Source organism: Etheostoma cragini, chromosome 20 (assembly GCF_013103735.1).
Source record: "Etheostoma cragini isolate CJK2018 chromosome 20, CSU_Ecrag_1.0, whole genome shotgun sequence".
Lineage (NCBI taxonomy): Eukaryota > Metazoa > Chordata > Actinopteri > Perciformes > Percidae > Etheostoma > Etheostoma cragini.
In genome coordinates this window covers 10357616-10381591 of record NC_048426.1, presented here as the reverse complement: position 1 = coordinate 10381591, position 23976 = coordinate 10357616, and the positions used below count along the sequence as shown (strand labels likewise).

At 40.5% G+C, this 23976-nt stretch overlaps 1 protein-coding gene across 2 annotated transcripts in view; it reads right to left on the bottom strand.

Moving 5' to 3' along the window:
* cdin1 (CDAN1 interacting nuclease 1) overlaps positions 1–23976 on the bottom strand; it is a 53925-nt gene that overhangs the window by 18524 nt on the left and 11425 nt on the right. For both annotated transcript variants that reach the window (XM_034858345.1, XM_034858347.1), the window contains 8 exons: positions 23973–23976; positions 23100–23160; positions 19893–19965; positions 12613–12692; positions 12198–12247; positions 10507–10574; positions 8984–9049; positions 8633–8738 (listed from right to left, as the gene is read on the bottom strand). The exon at positions 23973–23976 is cut by the window's right edge and continues 61 nt beyond it. In XM_034858345.1, coding sequence (XP_034714236.1) covers positions 8633–8738; positions 8984–9049; positions 10507–10574; positions 12198–12247; positions 12613–12692; positions 19893–19965; positions 23100–23160; positions 23973–23976 — 508 coding nt within the window. The remainder of the gene's footprint in view (positions 1–8632; positions 8739–8983; positions 9050–10506; positions 10575–12197; positions 12248–12612; positions 12693–19892; positions 19966–23099; positions 23161–23972) is intronic.

The window sequence follows — 23976 nt, the reverse complement described above, 5'->3', positions numbered from 1 at the left end:
GATGGGGGAAGAGAGTCCTGACGAAGCTCTTTAACAAATGCCAGGCCGGTGAGGAAAGACTCAGATGTGCTTGTATCTCTTTCAATGTTCCTGGCAACAACACAATGAAGTGAATTAATACTGAAATATAAAGCAAAACTTCACAAAAACAAATACCTCTTCATCTGGTATTTAAATTCAGTTACTTAAGGGACGTCAATCTAACTGTCTGCCATGAGGTACAATCAGATATAGGTCTTACATAGTAACACAAACAATTTAAACCGCTATTTTGCGAGATGGATGAGGTCAGATGGTGAATGGAATTTTTTCTTCTAATCCATACCTAACTAAATGTAAAATAAAGGGTGCAAATTCAGAACAGCATTGCTGCTTTTGACGTCATTTAATGTGGAACAGATACAGAAGCTGATTGGTGTTTTGGTGATGCTGGCTTATAGACATTTGGTGACATGTACCGATATGTCTGTTATTCTCTAAAATCACTCATTTTATTAACTACACCCTGGTAAAGAGTTCAGGTAAAATGAGGAGAACCTTGCCATCATGGTTCAGGATATTAAAAGCTTTGTTATACACGGGTATAAATCACCAACAGCTTTTTATCAGGATCTTTCTGCCGTCAATACACACATACGTCAAACTGAGCCAGCATAGCACTCACTGCTGGTTACCACACTACAACAAACGCAAGTGTATGCATGTACTGTTTGAATTTCGGCCTGTAATATATTAGTTCCTGATTACCATTGTTTACACAGACATTTAATCAGTACTTGTTGGGAGTTACAACACTATGAAAAGATTTAAATGTACAGAGAGGATAAAGAAGAAGGGGAAATCAGGTGGGAAAATAAGGAAAATGGGCATGGGCGGTAAAAAACAAACAAGGTTATGTGAGGGACAGTGGGCCTATAAAAAGAAGCCCACTGTCTAGATTATCTGTAAGGAACCACTTATCACAAGCGACCAGCTCCACACAGTGACTGATGGGCCTCCACGGACCATGAGTACCAGCACATTATCTGCTACACACAGAGCTGCTCTTTAAACACAAAGGCAGAATTATGAAGCATTGTTTCCTTTGCTGTCATTTGGTAAAAAATATTATATTTATTTTTGTTCTAAAATAGAAAGAGTGTTTACCGCGTTTGTGCTCAAAAATACACAAGACAATGCTGGCCGACATATAAATTATAAAGATAAAACGGCTAAATTGTCATAAATTAATTAAAAAGGTTACATTAAATCTTGAAATATACTATTAAAGACAGACCCAAGTAACATGATACATAGAGCAATCCTACTCAAAGTGAGACAAATCAACCCAACAAAATCAAAAATCTGAAAAAACTAAAACAGAACAAGGAAATCTAAATCTTCCCAAAAAGCTCCATGCCATGCCATGAAATTGCACATCCAGAACCAAAATATGCATTCCTTCTGTATCCATGTGAACCATGGAAAAATAAAAGCCCTCTTTCTCCATCTCAAATGCTATTCCTTAAAACACAGTGTCAGAACAATATTGGTTCATAGAAGAACAAAAGACCAGCTTGTTTCCATTCAATTGGGATTTTTTTCTTTTCTTTTTTTGGTGGTCGCATTCATTTCCTGGGACAGGCTACGGGACTCATGGTCCAATGCTCTCCTTAGGCCTTGGGAGGACACTGGAGGAATCATCTAATGACTCCTGGCCTCCCTTATCCCGCTCTACAGAAAGGGTTAAGACACAATTACGCCCTTTAGTTGGGCGGTGTTAGGATGCTTTTGAAGCAGCTGTGGAGCTGCATGAAATGAAATACTTAAAAAAGGCCTCATTAAATAAGGTCCATGAAAGCATTAAATATTTGTGTGGTAGCTTTATGTCTACAGAGCTTAAATGTGGGTGTATATGTGGCTAGAATACAGCTACCTCTTAAATTACTTTTAGCAAAATACAAGAGCACAACCTTTGTTAACTTTGATAACAGACATACCTATAATGATATTCCTATGTCCCCTGTTATCACTCTTTAACTTTCTACAGATGTGAAGATATCCAGCAGCAATAAGTGTGCCAAAGGCCCGTATTTGATGCACAGCAAGTGCCGTGTGTATAGAAAATCTTTCTGTCTAGGCTATCTCTGTGTCAAGAAAATTTAACTACAAGTTTAATGTCACATTGAATGTAATGTGGACCTGAATGTCTTTTGGTTCCAGGCAGCCAGTTAGATTGAGTTTTACAAAGAGCCTTTTTAATCATTGCCCACCATTCTCTGGGCTTTTGTCAAATGCTGCTGACTTTTTTCCTGGAATAAAACCCAGGAGGTCACTGTAGAGGAAAAAGACGAAGGGGAAAAAGCCAGCGAGGCCGAAAAAAATAAGGGGGCGGGGTGGTGGTGTCGGGGGACGTGTGTCTCTGTAGGTCTGATGACATACATGGTGAAAGCTGACAAAAAATGTACGTTAATCTTTTAAAAAGTTCCATGGCAAAACAGGAATTCATGGAGTAGACATGCTTGCACCTCATTTCACTCGAGGCTTTCTTCTCCATCTCACAGTGTCACAGGCAAACAGAAAGACAGGAGAGGGGTTATATATCGCTGGGGTGCCGCTTTCTGTCCCGCTCCTCGTTTATACACACAGCAGCCGTGTCAAAGCTGCTCTCACCCTCAATGGTAAATGACAAATTTGGATAATGCACACATACAACCCTACAAAAATAAATAGGAGACATAGAGGCTTAACCAGAGCTAAATCCTGAGGCTGCTGGAGACCTGAGAGTGCGGATTACACCCCAGACACCTTAAACAATGCACCCAAATGTGCATCCTTAAAAGCATGAAATCCTTGAAGCATCACAGCCGACTTGTCATTTGCCATTAATATTCCAAGTTGCTTGTGCTTTGGGGGCCAGCATTGCACTTCTGTGTGCCGATGTGCCCTAAAACAAACACTCGCAAAGCCCTAAAGGAACCACCATTGTGGATAGCTATTTTTCTCGCTGTGGAATATTCTACGAGAGGATGTCATAACAAAGGAAACAATAAAAAGGGGTCACGTTCCTACACAGCATGGGGTATCCATAACTATACATAGGAGAAAGGCAATGTCAGAGGCGCTTTCACTTTACCAGGAAAAACTAATATTTGGGCTATAAAAAAACAGAGGAAATTAAGTTCCAACTAGAATTTCTGAGCATTTTAAGTAACTAAAAACTTCACAACCGTGAAACAAGTAACCCCGAAAAGCCACCTCATCAACATCGCAATACAAATAATGAAATCCACTCCTGGTAGGTGCATGTCAACCACTGTTGCAATGGAGATTTTTTATTTTCCCCCATTCTTTGTTGTGCACATCTCTGACGGAAGGTGAGGTAAAGCGTGGCAGGGTACAGGTCTTGGAGGTGTCACATTGTCACCCCAGAAGTGCCAGTACCTGTCCTCAGGGATGGCCCTGTAATGTCCAGCCTCATTGGATCAGCAGCAGTGTGGCCTGTGGGCGCCCTCTCTCAGGTGACATCCAGTATCTGCTCTGGCTCTATGATGGCCCTGCTGCTGCTGCTGCTGCTTATATTACTCTTATACTACTATTGCACATTCAAGCATTTATAAATATAAAAAATGCCTTTGTTCCTATTTAACAAGTTATACGTGTAAAAGCAAACTATCTGCACATCTTTAGTTCAAGGCAAATGGTAAAACCTTTTTTAAAGATAAAAGGTAAAATCAGTTGAGCGCGAAAAGGGTTTTCCACAACACATTGTGTCATTAATTAAGCATTCCGATCATTACTGCGTTTGAAAGTTCAACAAAAAATGATGGACATGTCCATTAAAAAAGGAGGGCAATCTGCAATATCTAGAATCAAAAAATTAATTTGATGTCGCAAATGGATTGACGGTTCTGCGAAATGTAACAGAATCACCATGCAATTTCCGCTGTAAACTCCACAGTGTACAGTTCCACAGATAATTGGAAAAAGTTCACAAAGAACTGAAGAGATGTCTAATTGCAGCTGTGTCAACTAATATAAAAACATCACATAAATCCGATTTTTGTCTATTCATTAGCCAATGTGTCAGCGAGAAGATTAGTGATGTTTTAGGAACAGTCTGGTTTGAGAGTCTACAGAATCATGACTTGCTCATTAATTATAGTTTTGCTTCCATTATGTGCGCGCAACAAAGGACAAGCACTAATCTAATTTGCGCAAAACACATTTGAATGGAGATCGATATGCACTTTTGGAGCATAACAACTTTCTGCCTGTAATTATGGGAGGACATAAATTAGCTATGTTACAGGGCATGACTTTCAAAATGCCTAAAACAAAAGAGCCAGATTAAAAAACAATGCATGTGCGTGCATTCAAGTCCCAACAAATTTCCAAGTGGTCAAGCCCGATGATGTATAATAGCAAACCCAAAAGTCTTAACCCCCATTTCGTATGAGGGAGAAATGAGGCATACTGTCCCATTATATTGCTATAAATCATTTTTTTGGACGGCTGACAGCTTTTTATCAGATCTAACCTTTTCAAGCCTCCATTAAGAGTGCTAACATTTTCAACTCTGACACATTTGCAGTTTACGAATCTCACAGCTGATTTACTTTGGGAGGGGGGGGGACGCTGGCGTCCATGCTCATTTCCACACAGACTGTCCATTGTGTTGGACTGGGTGGAATGGGGGAGGGACAAATAGCAAACAGCAAAGAAAAAGAAATAGCATACAGTCAAGAAGCTACAAATCTATTAATTAAATTTTACCCTTTTAATCTGCTATACCACAACGCAAAGTAGTCTTGTGTTGTGTGTTGCTGACAAGCTATTTTGTGGTATACAGTATATTCTGATTCAGTCTATTGATTCTTTCATGTTACACAACTACTGCATGGAGGGCAATTAAGGAGCAACATGATCCCTCATAATCTGACAAATTAATAGAGTGGACTCTCAGAGAAGAGTTGTTGTGGGACTATGAAACAAGCAAAGGCTGGACAAATAAAGCATTATTTCAACTTAAGGGGGACCGTTGTAGCCCCTATTGTCAGACGTTTGCTTTGTGACTGCTTTGATGCGAAAGACTGTAATGTTAATGTTTTGACAGATTTTTTGTTGTTGTATGTTTTGTACAAGCTGTGACACACACTCAATTTTAATTAAACGAACAACAATTGACCATAGATCCATCTATTTATCCTTCAACGAAGTATCAAAACTTCTCTGGTGTCTTTTGTCCTCTATTCCAGCTACACAGCTTTTTACTAAAAGACTCTATAGACCTTCAACAACATAGTAAGTAACTGAACATCACAGAGACCACTACAGTAGCATGGTCAAAAATTATATGTCAAAGCAATGAAAACTAATCTGTATTTCTACATAATTTCCACATCCATAGTTATTTAAGTGCACAAATATTCAGGAATATCTTAATATTTGGATACCAAGTATTTGACAATCTAAACTAATAACTCAAATACAAGGGCAGAACTTCAGTTGCTCAGAGAGTCCTGGAAGGAACTTTCCCAACCATAATTGATTTAAGTACGCCATAATCAAAAAGGGGCAGTTAAGGTGGCACCACAGAAGGGTCCATATTTCATTACATGCTGTGTTTAACCTTACCCACTTCTCCTAAAACACACAAGAGGCTCATTATGTGTTTAATATTCACCAGCAGGTGAATAATTTTTATGCAACTCTGATAGTTGGGCGAGATGGATAACTCAATTATGTGAACATCCGTCAGAGCAGAGGGCTCGCTGGCGCTGGAATGCCACCAGCTAAGATTGATGGCTGGAAGACACCAATAGCTGCTGCCTCGCCATCTCAGCCAGGCACTGGGCCTGAACACGCCGTTTGATTCTGCAAGAAGACCGTTTTTCTCTCCATTTTTTTTTCTTCTTTTTTTTCTTTCTGTGGAGCATTGTAGGTGAAGCGTCATTACCCCTCACTCCACTGAAGAGGGGTTCATTATGGGGTTAGTGTGTTGGCAAGACTATTGTTTGGATGATAAATGCAGTTGGTGAGGGCTTTGGAGGGAAAATTAGTTATGTTTTTTTCTTTCTGTCTACAAAAACATGTCCCATAGCTCACTCTGCAATGCTTGAGGGCAAACTTAGAACAATTAACACAAGCAATGGGTGAAGCAGCTCAGTTAAAGCAAAGAGGGAATTCATGAAAAATAAGCAAATCACTGGAAATGTCAATCAGGGGCAATGAAGTAATTACAAACACCGCTGTGCGATTCCAAGGCCAGTCTGAAATGTGAGTTTGAGGAATGAAGGAATGAAACACCCAAAACATCAGCCCTTCAGGGCCCGTCTCATAAACTGAAACCAACTAATGAGAAGTGAAAGGAGGATGATGTCACCCCATCACTCTCTCGTACCCTATTTCTCTATTGGTTTATGTTTTTGCGACTACAAAGCGATGACCCCAAATTCACTGCTGTAACACACAAACATGCACATGTGCACACACACACACTTGTACCTCAGACGATAATGCATAAGGTCTAACAATAAGAGAAAGATGAGGCACATTTTCAAATGTCAGCAGTAAATGTCAATTAAAAATTACAAGGGTGCTGGAAAAGGTAGGGTCTGAAGGGACTGACATTTTTTCTTTAGTGACACAACAATGTTTATCTGACCGGGCTGTCGGTTGACATGATGGAATCTACTTTGTCAGTTCCTTAATACACTGGGACAAGGCCGCCCCACTGAATATCAATGAAAGACACCCGTGGGCAAATATGTAAGGCTCAGACCAACTCTACCGTCCAATCAGCTTGTTAGTATTCTGATATTTTGACCTACTGTAAACTAATGCCACAAGGACCAGAGAAAAGACAGATTAATGCCAGTTTCTTCAATCTAAACTAAAAAAAGAGCACTGACTTACACAGTGAAATATTTGGAAAGACATCCGATCTTCATCCCATGCTAATCAAATAAGCTCTCTTCTTTATTTATTGCATTATTTTAAGTTAGACTGACTGAGACATGACGGCCATGTAAGTACTTTCTCATTAAACATTGTCTGGGAATGTTTTGGAGCTTAAGCAAAGCCTTTTACTGTCACCAACTTTCTAAGCGATATTTAATGATGGTTAACTAAGATGGTAACCATCAAAGATTGCCCGTTTTTAAATTCACACCTCAGTGACTTTTAGTTCCTGACGTCAACAATAGTAAAAAGAGAGAAAATGAATGACAAAGCCTTTGTCTTAAACAGGCAATTTTCAAATAAAACTACGTTACTCTGAGAAAATAAAACACACCATTGATTATGACCTTGACTCATCTCCCACATTTTAACTGCTTAATGATATTGGATGAGTCAACTTCTCTTAAAATCAAATGGTTGCTCCGCTGGCAGCTTCTGAGTGACATCTGCAGGTCGGTCATCTGTTGGCAGGTGTAACACTTTTGATTTTGGAATCATTATTTCTCTTTCATTTTCTTTTCAGTCTTCACATAACTGTATCTGGTGCTGCACATGCACCAAGAAAACAACAACAAAGAGAGAAAGAGAGAGTCCAGCTGTGCCTGGGGTCTGGAACCTCCTGGCACTCCAGCACCATGTCACAACATGTCAGCTGGCCGTCACGGCTGAGGGGGGCCAGGGCCGCAGCGAGGGGAATGGAGGCAGTGTGGGCAACTTTTCAACCTGGTGACTGGAACCTCGTGCCAAGGGAGGCAGGGATGTGAAGACCATGTGCTAGTGACCCCTACTCTTCTCTCTCTGTGTGGGCCTCAACATATATACTTCAGTTTGAGATTAAGCCTAGATAACACTTGACTATTGTGCTAAATCTTTTGATAAATGCTGATGACACTTTGTGTGAAAGGTGCATATAGCTAATATCTTTATTGGTGGCATTTAATAGGGTAAATGTCAGTGTATTAAATGGTTGGGACCCTTTAGGATTTGTTAAAAACTAAGACCTAGCACACAAATGGCCAAATAAAAAAGGGGCTGAATTTATATCCCCTAAGCCCTATGATTTTGCAGTGATGAAAAAAACAAAAGCTGTTGTTTTCTGAGGGTAGACTGTGTATAGATGCTCTAGATGAAAATTATGTTCTCTCAAGAGACAATGACATAAGTATGAATTGTATGAGCCTTATTCATTTCTAACATTGAGACATACACATTCCTATGTACACTCATACACATACACACACCTCTGTTCCCCCAGGGTAAGACCACGAGGGCCCTTTCTTATCCAAAGGTTCTCATGACAACAGATGCAACGGATTCATCACCCATTTCCCAGCTTCCCTTCCAAAACAATGTGTGTACTCTGGAAAACAATCAAGCTCACAGGCCGACCCTGCAGGCTGTAAAAGGCTCCATTGACAGGAGGGATGTGGAAGTAGTGTGATGTACAGATGTACCATATGGAAGCGTGGTGTTAGTGTGGCCTATGTCATGGAGGAAGTGGTTAGCGTTGTTAGACAGAGATATGAGCTGCCTTTGTAACACTGAGAAAGGCTGATTGTGGTTTGTGGTCAAAAAAGAAGAAGTTGTAAACTGGGCAAATAGGAGTTGCAGAATGATATGTTTAGTTAAGATAGGATAGGCATATGAAAACAGAATAAAAGGAGGTGAGGATTACGAAAAGAAGAATCACCTGTTCCAGTAGCTCCAGAACTGTTCGTTGAGATAGGTGCGATGACTGTGGTCATCTCCGAACGAAGCTTTGCTCTCGATCCAGTGTACAATGTGTCCCTCCACGGCTGATCACAAACGAAAAAACACAGCAACACTCAGAAAACCAACAACAAGCAAGCAACACAAGCAAGATCCAGAAGGGACAAGTGACATTGTCTTTCTTTCCCGTCATTCACAAAGAGAATCTGGTGTTGATATGACGATATTTTGACAACTGCATCCACTTTGAAACATGGTAGCTACGGTAAACAGACAATTATTTCACATATGAAATATACAGTGTATCTGTTATATATTTGTAAATACTTACCAATGGGAACCTCCAGGATGATGTCGGGTGTTTTGTCATAGCCCATAACTCTCAGTTGGTTTTCATCTACAGGAGACAAAGTGTAACATTTCACCAGCTGACTCTTACTTTGCAGGCATTTGTACTCTTCACCAACCACGTTCTGTTGCATTAATCACAGACAGGTAACCTAACAGCCTTCACCAAGGTACTGGTAACAAAACCCCTTAGTAGCAAAGCACAAGAAATACCAGTAGAGGACAGCAAGCACAGTAAAACCATTAACTACATCTGCCACATATTCGCTGTCGTTGCAAAAAAAAACCTGTAAAGCCCAGTTAGAGAGGTGCTCTCCAGTTTGCAGTTTGGCAGAGCTTTATAAAATATACAGCAAGGGGACAAGGTTGGCATTATAGCCTGTGTAAGCCTGACCCCTGCCTGCACATGCCGCAGCCATTGTCCTTGACTTCTGGTGCGCTTCAGCCATTATCCCTACAACACCTGATTTCTCCATTAAATCTCAGGCTGACCAGGTCATTCGGTTCCAAGGGCCTGCCTCTTTGTCTCCAGCCAAGCTCAACTAATGGGGCATGGAAGTGAATTGAGAAGAGATAGAGGGTGGCGGTGTCAGTGGTGGTGAGGAGGTGGCGTAAGCCAAGGGGGGGGGGGGCAAAGAGAGCTGCGTAAGGTCAGAGAGCCTGCCAGAGGCCTGTGGTACAGAGGGGCAGCCCGGATGTGGAAATGTGGGTGTAGATGTGTATGTGGTGGGACGGGAGCCTCTATTCCAACCTACTGGGCTGTTGACATTGTCATGTGGCTCTGATCGCCTTTTTACATCACCTTTGATTAAAATTAATGGGCCATCCCTGCTGTTGGGGAGCTCATTTCCAATCCATTTATCAGATGGTGTGGGGCTGCCTGAGTGGCCCTTGTGCCGCCCGAACTCTGACAGTTTTAGAACAGTCCTCTGTACAGCTCTGGAGAAAGGTCAGCACTCCAGGTTCACATAAATGATATGGTCTTAATGACAGAGGGAATGACTTTTATCCTCCATCGCTCATCTGACCTAGGGGATGGTGACGGGATGAAGGTGATGGGAGGAAGGGAGGGTTAAAAATCCTGTTTTACAATTTCACACCTGGACACTCTACCTTGATTTAATATTGTTGGAACAAGATAATGTTGTTAGGAAAGTAGAATATGAGAACAAAGATATGAATCCAGAACCAGAAAAACAGAAACTGGCCTTTTTAAATTCAATTTAGAAAAACAACTGAACAGCAACCTAAGAGGTTTAACATTACAAATAACAAAACATTAAAACCTACCTTTGAAAACTTTTATTCTATAAATATTCATTGTATGCTGGTGCCTACGTATCCCAAGATATTTGATAACAGCTTCTTGTTGTCAGCGAATCAATGAGAGATAACAGCCAATGCATCAGTCATAGGTTTTACTTTACTAAGCTCAGAGAAAAGACTACACTGCCATGACCAGATCGACTTTACGAATTACGATGAGAAGGTCAAGAGATGGCATACCAAGAAAGGAAAGGTTCTTCTCCTTCAGTTTGTCACAGAGCAGCACCTCGTGCTCTTGGCCAATAGCGCTGAGAAAAAAAGAGTCAAGGATTCCAACATATAGCAAAAACAGTACGTTATATATGTACTAAAAACATGAAACTAAGTAAAAAAAAAGTTAATTGGTAATATTTATATTTATATACCTGTAAAATTGGTTACTATGGAAACCACAAAGCACAGCGTTGTTTGCTGTGGCAACAAGATAGGTGCATAGACGTGAGGTGATGTAAGCTCCACTGTATGCTTGACATCAGTTAATGTTAAGAATCTGCTTTTCCTCCACTTTTGGCTTACTATGCAAAGTGAAAGCTACTTCTTTTTTGTTTTGCCGATGTAAAGAAAGAGCCCAATCGGAGTCGACCTTAATCTGCTTTTACAACAAATCTCCAAAAGTGCATTACCTAAATGAGGAAGAAACAAATGCCAATTTGGCAAAATGCATGGAGCGCCTGCACTGGCTGCTCCACTCATTCCCCTAAAATCTTTGAAGTAAAATGCTTTTAGAATAAATGCCATGTTGCATCAGGAAGCAAGCTGCTTGATGCCACAGAAAGGAATCCTGCTTTTACAGAGGCCGGATATCATATATGCAAAACTTGCTTTTTTTTTAACAGAGAAAAAAAGTTCTTATGCCATTATACGGCCTTTGACAAACACTAATCTCTACAAATGCATTTTAATTAATACATCCATATGACGATTGGCACAAATGCATTAAGAGCTATTCCTCTCATGTTAGGATGGAGCTCTTTCAAATACATAGTGGGGCGGTTATAATGAACTCTCAATGGAGTAACTGACTCTAAGTTGACACTGACGAGAGAGCAGCCATAGAAAGGTAAAAAGGGGGGATGTGGAAGGAAGGCATGGTGGGACAGGGTTGACTGGCTGTGAACAACAACCCAGCCCCACCACCACACATGAAAGCTTGGACAGACACAATGACATACAGATGTACCCATGTACACTCATTTAAATAAGTCTCCTCCTCTAGGAAATAGTTGGTCTGCTACCCAGCTGCTTGCCCCTTAAAAACCTGGAGTCCAATTCTGCCCCTATTGGCCAAGCCCCTGTTAGATAAGAAAGGCATAGTTGAGCAATGAATGGGAAGAAAACTCTGACAATATAAAAAGTGCAACTGAAATACTAATAAATAAAATACAACAAATTTGCAAATAAAATGAATAGTTCAGGTTGGACCGATGTGCTCAGAACTCTCCATGGTGCTGAACGGCATAAGATTCATCAGAACTAAATATAATTTAATTTAAAAAAGATTTTTAAAAAATCAACAAGTAAATTATTTTTGGTAATTATGGTAAAATAAAACAACATCTGGGTTAAATGAAATACCAAACAAAAAACATATTAACCACCACAAGGCTTATGAATGATCTTCTTTTTTTCATAGAACATTGGGTCTGATCCACTTTGTGCACATGGAGAGGCATTTAGATCAGCCAATCCTCTCCTTCTTCTATTCCCTTCATCGCCTTCCAGCCTCTGTACCGGTGATAGTGGGATGGCAGGCAGGATGAAACACTTCCTCTGTGAAGCAGAACTTTTATGTCAGGTGAAGCCAGACACATCTCATCCCCTTCAATAGCTCCTCGTCAATTTCAGGCTTAAAATTTTATGGGATAGGATACTGTTTGATGCAGTCTACCAGCGGTCCATAACAGCAGTCATTTATTGTGCACTGAAAAGAGGGGGAAGAAATATTATGGCGTGTGAAAAGGGTGGGTGGGTGTAAGGGAGGTGAGGGTAGGAAGCCTGGGAAAGGAGAAAACACAGGAGATGCTGGTAGACTGGCAGGCATGACCGCCGGCTCTCACGTGACCTCATCAGCAAACATGAGCGGCTGATGCCGTCTGTCAGCCAGGTGGTACAATAACACGTAAAAACTCACTGTACCTAAGAAGGAAATTTGTTACATGCGAAAAGGGCAACCAACTTTAGAAAATGATGGCATTAAAATTAAATTGCAGTAATAAAAAGATATATAGAATTCCATGACACAAAACAATTTTAAATAAATCCTTATGATATTTCAGTTTAACTTACCTGGTAGATGTTATTCGCCAAAATTTGGTCTGGAATTAACGACGGCTCCTTAAGCATGCTGTTGAGGACTGTTTTAGAGGCTGAGAACCAGACAGAAAGGCACAAAATGGAGGGAAACAATAAAATATAAATATTAGTATTCAAATGACATTACACATTATAGCTTGCCTAACCTAAACGTAAATAAACAAGTTCTAATTGCTGCATTAAATTGAGAGCAAACAGTGACGACATGGAGACAAAAGACAGGCGTGACATACTGTAATTCACCATGCCACTGTTAGTGCAGTATTTCCACACTAGTCCATTAGATGGCTGCTTGGTGTCTTTACAGATTTTCTATAGATAAATGTTTCAGTCCAGAGCACAGCAGCCCCATGTAGTTTATCTATGTTATGAACGCTGACTATTCTGCATCTCTCATCCACATTTTTGCTCTACTAACATTATAAATCAGAATGGCAAGCCTGCTGGATTGATTGGCTGTTACTGCAACAGCAAAAAAAAAATCCTTAAATCATTTCTTAAAAAGATTTGGATTAAATGGATTGTATCATTGTGTGACGAAATGGTTGAGGCACGCCATTTTAGTGATACATGGTGCTGACAGACTTGCAGCATTGCAGACAATACAAGGAATGTTTCTATTCACATTTCAGGCTTGGCTAGTGCCTGTACCAACACTGAAAATAGAGCTCGCAGCTCATCTAATAAACGGTGCACAGTATATAAATGTAAAAAAAAACAAGATTTATGGAAATGGATAAACAAGGGAGCTTTAAAAACCTAAATGAAAAAGGATCAATTAAAAAAGAAACGCTAACTGGATTATTAAGCATCTCTTAAATTAATTTCATTAATAGAAATTAGGACCATTGTCTGCCTGTCTTACCCTTTGCATTTCTTTCATAGGCATTACTCCTTGAGAAAACTAGATGGGACAAATAGTGCTGTGATCCCTCATCTACCTTACGATTAATAAAAAGGGAGGTGGGTAGAAGAAGAACAAAGCCCATTCAACTCTCCCTCCTCTCTTTAGGTTTCCTCTTCTTTGACTCCATCTTTCTCTGCCACCTCTTTTTTTTTTTTGCTACCTCCTTTCTGTTTCAGTCTCTCCCAGTCATGGTACTCCCCCAGCCCACCTCATAACCTCACACTCCCTCATAGAGCTGCAAGGCACAGAGCTGTGCTTTATTTCTTTGCTCATTTTTCTCAGAGATTGGTACCTTCACACGCAGATCCATACCATGCTCCTGTGCAGTGCGGGCGGCTGTGAAGAAAGAGGGTTATATTTTCCCCTTGAGTTAGGACACCTCATGACAAATGATAATGGATAATCAATAAAGCGGGAAATATGAGGCAGCAAACTTTATGAAGCCAGGAGACATATTACTCCCAAACAACACTGGTTTCCCTTAACAAAGTCACTACTCGACTGTGCCTAATAATCTGAAGGAAAATCAAAGGACCCACAACCACATCAGCAATATTGGCAACTTATTCCACTTTAATGGCATTTTGATTGATTTTTTTCCTCTTTCTAATGGTCGTTTTATAGATTTGACGCTGCTTCTGCAAAACAGTAGTGTGTAATAAACCTCCCCGAAGGCAAACGGCAGCCATTAAAGCTCTTGTCTTACTAGCGCTCATAATTGGGGGATGACCACTACCACATTTTGGTCTCTCACAAAACACACACACAAACATACACTTCCAAGACTCGGCTTCTCTCTCTCTCTCCTTGTCTCTCCAGCCCTTTGATATTGTTGGTAGATGACCATAATAAGTGATAGGATCCCTTCCTTATGCTCTTTTTGAGCAATGGGGTTAAAAATAGCCATAAAGAGGTGACCTTGGCGCTGACATTGTGGAATTTCAGCCAAGCATTGACCTGATGAAAATGGAAGGCCAGCCTGCTAATAAATCAGGATGCTTTTAAAATGAGTTTACCCTAATGCTCATTCATCACAGACTGTAATGCCATTTGTGAGCCCAGGATTCGCTGCTGTGCACAAACACAGCAGTAAATAACAACAGGGCCCTTGCATCCCTCGCATCGTTGCAGCCTCCAACATCAGCATACATTTATTAAAGACGCCCCCGCCTTGCATGGCAGCACTCCTCTATGACACCCTGAGCTCCTCTCTGCGCCACACACACACACACACACACACACGCACACACACATAAAACATGTGCAGGAAAATAAAAAGCATAATCTGAAGAACACCAGACACAGAGAACAAAGCCCTGCAGCACGACTTTGCACCTTGTAAACATTCAACAAATTTACTGTAATTGTACCATGTTGGTATAAATTCAGACTAAGGCACCGTATCACACCGTCAACATCTGAACAAAAAAGAAAAGAGAAGAAGAGAATAATAGATGTGAATCGCTACGCTTCCATTGGGATTTGCTAAAGAAAACAACCAGTGTAAACAAATCACAAGCCGGTTTTCATATGCAACTCCAAAACAAGATCAACTATATAAAGCAAGGTAACAGCATCATAACCTTGGTTTGATTTCTTATTGCATACTTGTGTCATTTGTAACTACTCATCCTTTCTCAGAGAGGGTGAAAAAGTCATTATCTCAAACACAAGAAAATGTTGAGAAACCTCATTAGATAGCAACATTTGTTGAGGGAGGACCGTAATAAACAATAACGGATGGCGACTCTTATTGCCCCTGACACTGATGAGCTCCTCTGCAAGTTTGTTTATTAATTAAAAACCCACTTTTTTCCACGGGTGGGGGCGGGGATAGATTATCCATTTCCTCTATAACCCCCCCCACACACACACACACACACACAAACACACTCCCCATGCACAAGTCATTGAGCTGTGGAGGGGCACTCGTTCATCAAACTTCATGGAGCAAGGGAGAGACAGGTCCTGATAATGTGCGCTGCTAAAGCTGATTTTCCATGATGAATCTCGGAGCATATAAATTGGCTAATATCTGAAAACATTTACAGATACTAGAGGAATTGACTACTTGTGGGACATGATGGATGAGGCTCTGCGACGCTGGCCGACAGCTCTGCAAATCTCTGTGGCTGCCTAAAGCCCTCATTTGATTTTCCAATTTACTCCTTTTAAATTTATCCTCCCGTATTGAAAAAAAAAACAGACGATGGGAAGGAGAAAGTGGGAGATGAGAAAATGGAAAAAAAATGTGTGTGTTTTTTCATAAGTATCTGTGGTGGTGTGTAGGTGCTAGTTGATGATATGAGGTGGTATCTCCTGTGCAGGAGGAGCCCAGTCCCTGAAGAGGTTACTGGGGCAGAACTGATCTGCTTCCACCTGATTCTCCCTGATAGCGGTGAGATGAGACTCTACATTTCGGTGTCTGTGTGTGTTGGTGTGTGTGTGTGCGTGTCCACACTGTGCGTCTGTGTGTGTGTGTGTGTGTGTAGCAGTAGTAATGGTAGATCTGGGGAGGCTCTGCTATGGAGAGAGGCTTCGTAGGTCAGGCCATTAGACTGTGGCAGAGGCTGACTGGAGCTTCTCTGCTGAAAAGGAGTAATTAGTATACTTGTCAAGTGAAGTGCCACGCTGCTGCTTACCTCCCTTGCACCCACCCCTTGCATGCATACACACAAACACACAGAAACACTCATCCTGCCTTTGCCTCCTTACTCTCTCCTTTCCTGCTAATGAAGTGCCCTTGCTCTCATTATTTGAAAAAAAGGCTACGCATACACACCAGCTCCACAAAAGTGGAGAGGTGAGAGAGAGAAAGAGAGAGAAAAGAAGAGCACTTAAAGACAGAAGAGGAGGAACCATAAAAATTGTGGTTACCAAAGTTACAATACAGAATACAATATTCCGTTATCAAGACGCCTGATCTGCACAACACAGAAGCTATTATGAGTTCTGTCAAAGAACCAAAGGATCATAGTAGACACTAACATTCTCACAGTGTTAACATCAAACACAGGGCATTTATAACCTTGCGTACAAGGATTCTGTAAAGGAATTTGACAATAAATCTTAAAGGCGGTCGAATCACATAGTTACAAAACATGGAGCAGCAATCTAATCTGGAGCTGGGCCTTGGGAAAATAGAAAAGGTCAAATAGCTAGCAAAATTGCCTCCTCAAAAAAAGAATGTCTAAATCTAGAGCTGCTGTCAAAAGGAGGAATAGAGGGAAAGATGAAGAGATAGAAGGAGATGGAAAAGAAAGAGCAGGAGCTCCCCCAATGTGAGGCATTAAAAGGTAGTATCTACCAGCATACAGTAGAGTTGGAATGACAATACGGCAGTTTACAGTGTATAATATATAATATAAGTCTTATTTACAGAACCAGTGGGCTGAGACACATTCTGTGCACACATGATGCAGGTTGAATCCAGTTTATGATATATTTCCATGCCAACCATCTTTTCCCCCAACATAAACATTTTAAACTGTTTTAAAATATGATTCTTGTTGCAGTACAGTTAGTGCATCAGTTACGTACGTAATTATTTATATTACGGAGTTCAATGCCTTTTTATTTTAGTAATGGTTTCACGTAATTTCAGCTAACACCTTGTTTCAGCCTTTCAAATTGGAAGATTTAAAAAAAAAAGTTACGATTTGAAAGCGAATCACTTTTGGTGCAGTTTGGTTGAGTTCAGTTCAATTCAATGCAATTTAACTTTACTGGCATAATATAATCTAATATAATGAGTTGCAGTCCTGTCATTTCAGTATATTCTTTTTTTAAAAGAAGACAGTGACAATAAAAATTAAAATTCAAATGTATACTGTAAGAAAAATAAGCAATTCAACATCACAATGATAGTTGTGTTTCTATTTTATCGTCAACAAATTTAACATTTTCATATAGTGCCACATGTGCCTTATAAACCTAATTATCACATTCATGTCCTCTATTTGGGACATTAGTCCGTAGCAGCCGTGAGAGGAATTCTAGTATATACATTGAAGCGGTCTCAACTGTCTCAAAAGGGCTGTAATTTTTCTTAAAAAAATAAAACAGTGAAGCTTCGGGTGACTTAAAATAGTGGATATAAACAGTGTAAAGGTGCCCATGACCTTTCCTCTCCAACTGCCTAGTCTGTTTTCATGAGACAAGGAGCATTATGGATGTTGATATCATATTCAATACGTGATAAAACTGCTTTGAATGTATTGATTTATTTACAAGCGCCACCAGATAGTCTTTCATTCTGCTCGACTGATGCTCTCTCCAATACTTCTGCTGCAAAGAGGAGGGGGGGCCAGCTTGTTGGTGGTGTTGTCATGTTGAGGTGTTGTGGTGGTGTGTGCAGCTAGTGAGAAGGGAGAGGAGGGGTGGGGGTGGTGCTTGGTGGAGGGGGGGGTAGGGGGAGAACAAGCAAGCAAAACAAAACAAGGAAGGGACAGAAAACAATTTAAAACTCTGTATTGATCCAGTACTAGTGATTGTACATATATTCCACAGTCCCAAAGGCCCCATTCCTGTGTCTCTTAAATGCAAAGGGACAGAGAAGGGGAATAAAAAAAGGCAAAGGCAAGCCACTCACCCAGTTGGGGGTAATGTCCCTTATATAGAAGTCTATTGATCTTAGCAATGTGCCTGCCCGCCCGCCCTCCCTCTGGAGTCCGACAAAAACACACAAATACACACACACACACACACATGCACAGTGGAGCGTACTTTGGTGCTGGAGGGGGGCATGACGGATATGCCTGACAATAGCACCGAACCAACCTGTTAGCTAATTGCCAGCAAAGACAATTATCCTTGCGTTGTTTAATAATGGAAACACATTACTGGAGTCTAATATACACACAGGGAGATTGGACGATTTGACCGCACAGCCCATGAGGACAGCAATTCGTTTGCAAAGGCCGAGCAGGTCATGAGGAGATCGCAGAGGAGCTCTGTCAAAACAGAAGTCACCCTCAAAGCAACTGAGCTCCTAGCTGGCTACAGTAGAAATGTACAGTATAATGACATCATCATTTGGGAATATATATATTGAAGCAGGGAGCAGTTAAACTCTTTTACCAGATAAAACATTAGATATTATCTGATCTAAATCATAGTGTCACAGCGAATAGGCTTAGTTAGGCGGATTGGGATCTAGGATTATCCTTTAAAAGCCATCTAGTTCCTGTGAAATCTTTTTCTCAAAGAAGGAGAACTAAGACCATGACACTCCTTGCTCGCCTGTGAACGCTAAGATACAGCACGGTTACAACACTGTTTCGAAATTAAACAACGATCATCCATAAAGTTTCATCCGCTACAAATCTTATCTGAGCAATAATGTAGCATGTTTTCACTGTATGGAGATGGAGGGATGCAGTGTGCTATTATCTGAGACAAAGTGCTTCTCCTGGATGAATGCCCTGTTCTACAAGCTGCTCAGACTAGTATTTTGACAGGCAGTGGATAACGGTGGGTCCAAAGCAATCACATCTTTGACTTTGACAAATGGCTGTGCTGTGGCGAAGTTGAAAATAACACACATCCACTTTAATCTCTTTCTTGATTAAATTGGAATCACGTCTTTTTGACATCGCACGTTTCACGAAGAACTGGCTACTACAGACACAGATACACAGACACATAGACACACACATACACATACACAGACACACGATAGGATGTGATATTGGGAGATCCTGAGAAAAGCGATTTGCATAAATTAACAAATGTCACATGTAAAAACTGCAAAAGTATGGCAGTATTTGTGCCCAAAAAATGAAAAGATGACCTAGGAAAGTTCTATAGAGGAGGGAAAAAAAATAAAGAGACTAACCAGAATGTACATGATACACAATTCCTTTATTTGCATCTGGAATTTTGTCTGCAGCGTGGCCATCAGCGCTACCGAATGGTTTGCTTTGCTCTGCCACGCTTTCTCAACTCAATTTCCTCAGAGGTGACCAGCAGGGACGGAGAAAAAGAAGGGGATGAGGGAAGAGGAGAAGGTAGGGGGTAGATGGATGCATTGGGGGATGAAGGAGGGCGAGGAAAGAAATCAGGAGTGTTATAAATAACACTGATGAGGTGAGCTAGAATTGATCCACACTGCAGTTGAGAGGTGGGTGGTCCTCCCAGTGCTTAATTGCTAGTCATGTGCCCTGGGATGCAGCTAGTACTAAATGTGGTCTGTCTCTCATTAAACTTGGACAGGCTGAAAATACTGCAGCAGGAACTGGAATTGGGACTCAAAGAGAAAAGGATTCAAAAGACAAAGTGCTACAATTAAGACTGATGGGGGGAATGATAGAAAGGACAGAGTGGAAAATGGAAAAGTGTTACTCACGCATTCCACCCTCCAGGCCCTGAAGGAACCTGCCCAGGATGATACGAGCCATCAGTGCAGGAGACAGATCCACCTTTACATAGATTGGAGAAAAAAGGAGAATTTGCCTTAGAAAAACAGGCTATGACGTGGGGTTTAATGCTACTTTGAAACATAGGTATAGTGGAAATGTTATTCCTCTCTGGAGAATCACTCCATTTACAAACCTTCAGACTAAATCCCACATATCCAGTTGGAAGTGCGAAGATTTTTCAAAGAGCCTAAGAATTACGGTGCTGAAATTACACGGGCAGTCTACCTTTGGCTGATGTCACATAGATAATAATGATTGCAATGGCTCTAAATGATATTATTGCGTTTCCAAACCTTGACCTAACTTTCAACAATCCCTGTGCAAATTGGTCTTTGAAAGCGTTGCTCTGCAATAACCTTTCCCACAGGAACAAGAGTTGGCCAATTACAAAGCCAAGCTACACAGCTGAATTGCATTCGCCTCTGTCAAACGGACAAGCGTAGCCTCTCATCTTGTATGAAGAACCAGCACACACTATGCCTGGGCAAGACACAATGGGGAGCTTTAATCATAGGATGATCACCAAGGCAAAACTTGCAGAACCAACAGGACACACCGGAGGGACTGTGGGAATGCAGTCCTTAATGGGAAGGATAGAACCTATGGCTGCAGAACTCTTTGAACAGAAAGACACCTTGAGAGGTGTGCAGTGTTTTTAGTTTGAGTGCAGGGAGATGCCCTGACAGGTAAGGGAGCACTAATGATACAAAAGCTGTCTATCGGACCCCATAAACACAATGCCTTCCCACACATTTTTATATGACATTACCATGAAAGTTAGTGTGGTATGTTATGAAAAACCAACAGCAGTAATTTGTTTTATTATTCAGTTCAATTAACTGATTAAATTAATCCTTACAAAGATCCCAAAAAATCAGACGCATGAATAGGCATTAAAAGGTTAACTAAGTGTATGGATCTAATTTTCTTCTTTTTTTTTTTTTTTAAAACACTACAATTTAACTGCAAATAATAAGACACATTAAGTCCTTCAATGCTAAATCTCGCAGCCACTTCATTACGGGGGGTATTAAAACATTGCATGAAGATTAGCTATTCCTAGCACACTCGTTATGAAACACAATGTTCTTGCAGCATAATTTTTTTACTTGTTAGCATAATTGGGGACCAAAAGTGAATTTGCCCTCAGCCTGTACTGAGAATGGTGTGTTTCATCTTTTCTCTGATGCTTCCTGGTAACGCTGGGAGCACACTAAACAATGTCTTTTTACCCGCAGTAGTATTTGTTAACATCTCCATAATATTGCACTAAGAAGGCAGCTTGTAAAAAAGCCAAACATGTCCATAATAATTAAGGGGAGAGCACATATTTTATATCTTCATTAAGACCTCTGATAGCATTTTTTTAAACTTGGACTTTGTAGCTTGCAGCTACTGTAGCTCTCTTTCCTCTCCCCAGCCCTTCTCATTTTCTCTCCCTTTCTTCTCTTTCTCTCAATCCTATCCTCTTTGTGCATATTGGCCTGCTCTCCATTCAAACCTTTGGATAACGAGGGAGCATAGGATTCCTGGTAACCTGCATTGGGGCTGACACATGAAAAATGGCAACATTACCAACGCTGGCCCAGCCTGAATAAGGACCACCTGATTAGTTCAGGTACTTGCGTCTCCCTAATTTTCATATTAATCATGAGTCCATCTACATTCTCAAGTCAGACTGCGGCACTTCATGAGTTTAACATGTGACTAAGAATCACACAACCTTGAATTCCTGCAGAAAACAATTATTGTTCAGTAAAACTCTGATTTTATTAGCCCACAAAGCTAATGGCTGTCACATACAATACAGCATAACTGCACCTGCTCTAAACCCTGCATGTTTAAGTAACCTTTACATAAAGTACTATATAAAGCATGCAAAAAAACAGCAAATGTCGAGTTTAGGACCCTCATTGATGGGAGACTTCTGGTGGCAGAAAAAAAGGAAAGAAATCCATGAACAGTTTTCATCATTGTTAATCATTTCCCTTTGTTGGAGATATATTGTCTCATAAAGGGATGAAACTACATCAATTAGCGGTCTGGGAGACCATGAGTGCTTGGTTTAAATGTTAAGTAGCATATTAAAATGACAGTTAAATGGTTCATAGACAGTTATCTCTGAGCAGAATTTAATCCTTTGGAGAAAAAAAAAAAAATCATGTGTCAATTAAATGGAGAATGAATAATGGCGGTTAGCTTTGAGGTGCCACTGATGCATATGAACTACTCTGATTTTAGATTAAGAAGCCCTCAAATCACGTTGCATGCTGTAAGCACCAATAAAAATTGAAATGCGCATTTAAATGTTTGAAAAGGTTACACAACCTATTATAACAATCAAAATAGGAGAGAACTGCAAGACTAACAATGTGATCAAATGACAAAAAATAAAAATAAGTGTAAAAACAACGCAGTGTCTGGCTTCAAAAAAGCAGCTTAATAATCTAAAACGTCAATTCTAAAGTTATTCAGCCACATTAGCTGCATTTTGTTAACCGAGTAGGAACTGTTGGTTGATTTTTTTAGGTACAACCCTAACGGAAAGGCTAATTTACTGAACAGGTATCCAAAATGTAAGAAACATTAGAGGCCTCTGAGCAAATTCATTTTACTCATGTGAAATGCAGAAACTTGGTCATGTGAATATTTTAAGTGCTGAAGCATTGTGCTATTTTCTAACAAGCACGCAAACACCTACAACGGTGTATTTTAGATATGTACCACGGTTACATATAATAAATTGTATGAATACCATTTGCTCAACCAGAGAACAAATCGTACACTGACCTCCTAAAGTAAACATATGATGAAGAGAAGCATTAACCAATGACCCAGCCCTCACCTGTCGGCAGTTTGCGGCAACTTTGCCTGAAGTGCAATTTGGTAAATTACATAATAAAACACAAAAAGTATTTTCACATCTGCTTAATGGAGGTGAGAGCTAATTACATTAAATAATTTAAAATGGAGCAGACCAATTAACCAATTGTGATAATGACTTACAGACAAGAGAGAAAATGTGAAATCTGCAGTCACTTTCTATCTATCCATTTATAAAATAAAAAGCAGGCTTTTTTCAAAGATAAGAAAAAAGAGAGAGAGAGAGAGAAAACTAAAGTTGATCTTATTACCTCATTGGCCAACTCCAGCAGGACAGGAGCACTGGGATGTGCCTTTGCTTCACTCAGATACCTTCATTATAACAAAGAAAAACAGCAGTGAAAAAAAACATGGACCACAAAGGCAGACAGAAGGGTAGAGGGGACGAGACCAGGCTAGCCAAGACATGCTAATGTCCCTGATGACTTTGCCCTAGGTGGCATATGGCAGGCTCGGTGCGGTTAAAACAGCACTGCTTGAAGGGCTTCAAATTTCCTTGAAGCCAGATGACGGTGATAGTTAGTTAGTTAACCCCTGCCACCCAAAAAGCCTTTTATCCCTCGCCAGCTCAAACTGCAGCTCCCCTCTGAGCTTACCCAGATCATCTCTGAGGTTTGTTGTTGTAAGTGGATTAGAAGTGCATTATCCAGCCTTGTTTTCCCCAGAACAATGGCCTAATATGCTAGATAAAGGCTAATTGCAATATGCAAAGAGGGTCCCCCCCCACAGCCTGTTTTTATTTTTATTTTTTTTATCCGTATTCATTGAATTACAGATAATCATCCCATCATAAGCCTGTGTAAGGCAAATGTCCAATGGCTGGTTATTTATTTATGTTTCTGCTTTCAATTTGACATGGAGAACAGAGCTTTAGCTTAGCAGGTGCAAGTGGAGGTCTGGAATGAATCCGGAGGGTGGTGATTTGTTTGGGGGAGATTATATCTGTCATGGTGGCCCACCTACTCTCTGACTTTGGCAAGTCCCTTTCTCAGTCCCAGACTGGGGAAGACAAAGAGAGCACACAAGAGTGGGAGATGGATAAAAGAGTACAAAAAAGAAAGAGGAAGAAAGAGAGAAACGATGAATAAGACAGAAGAAATAAGAGCAATAAAATAATACAGTACCTTT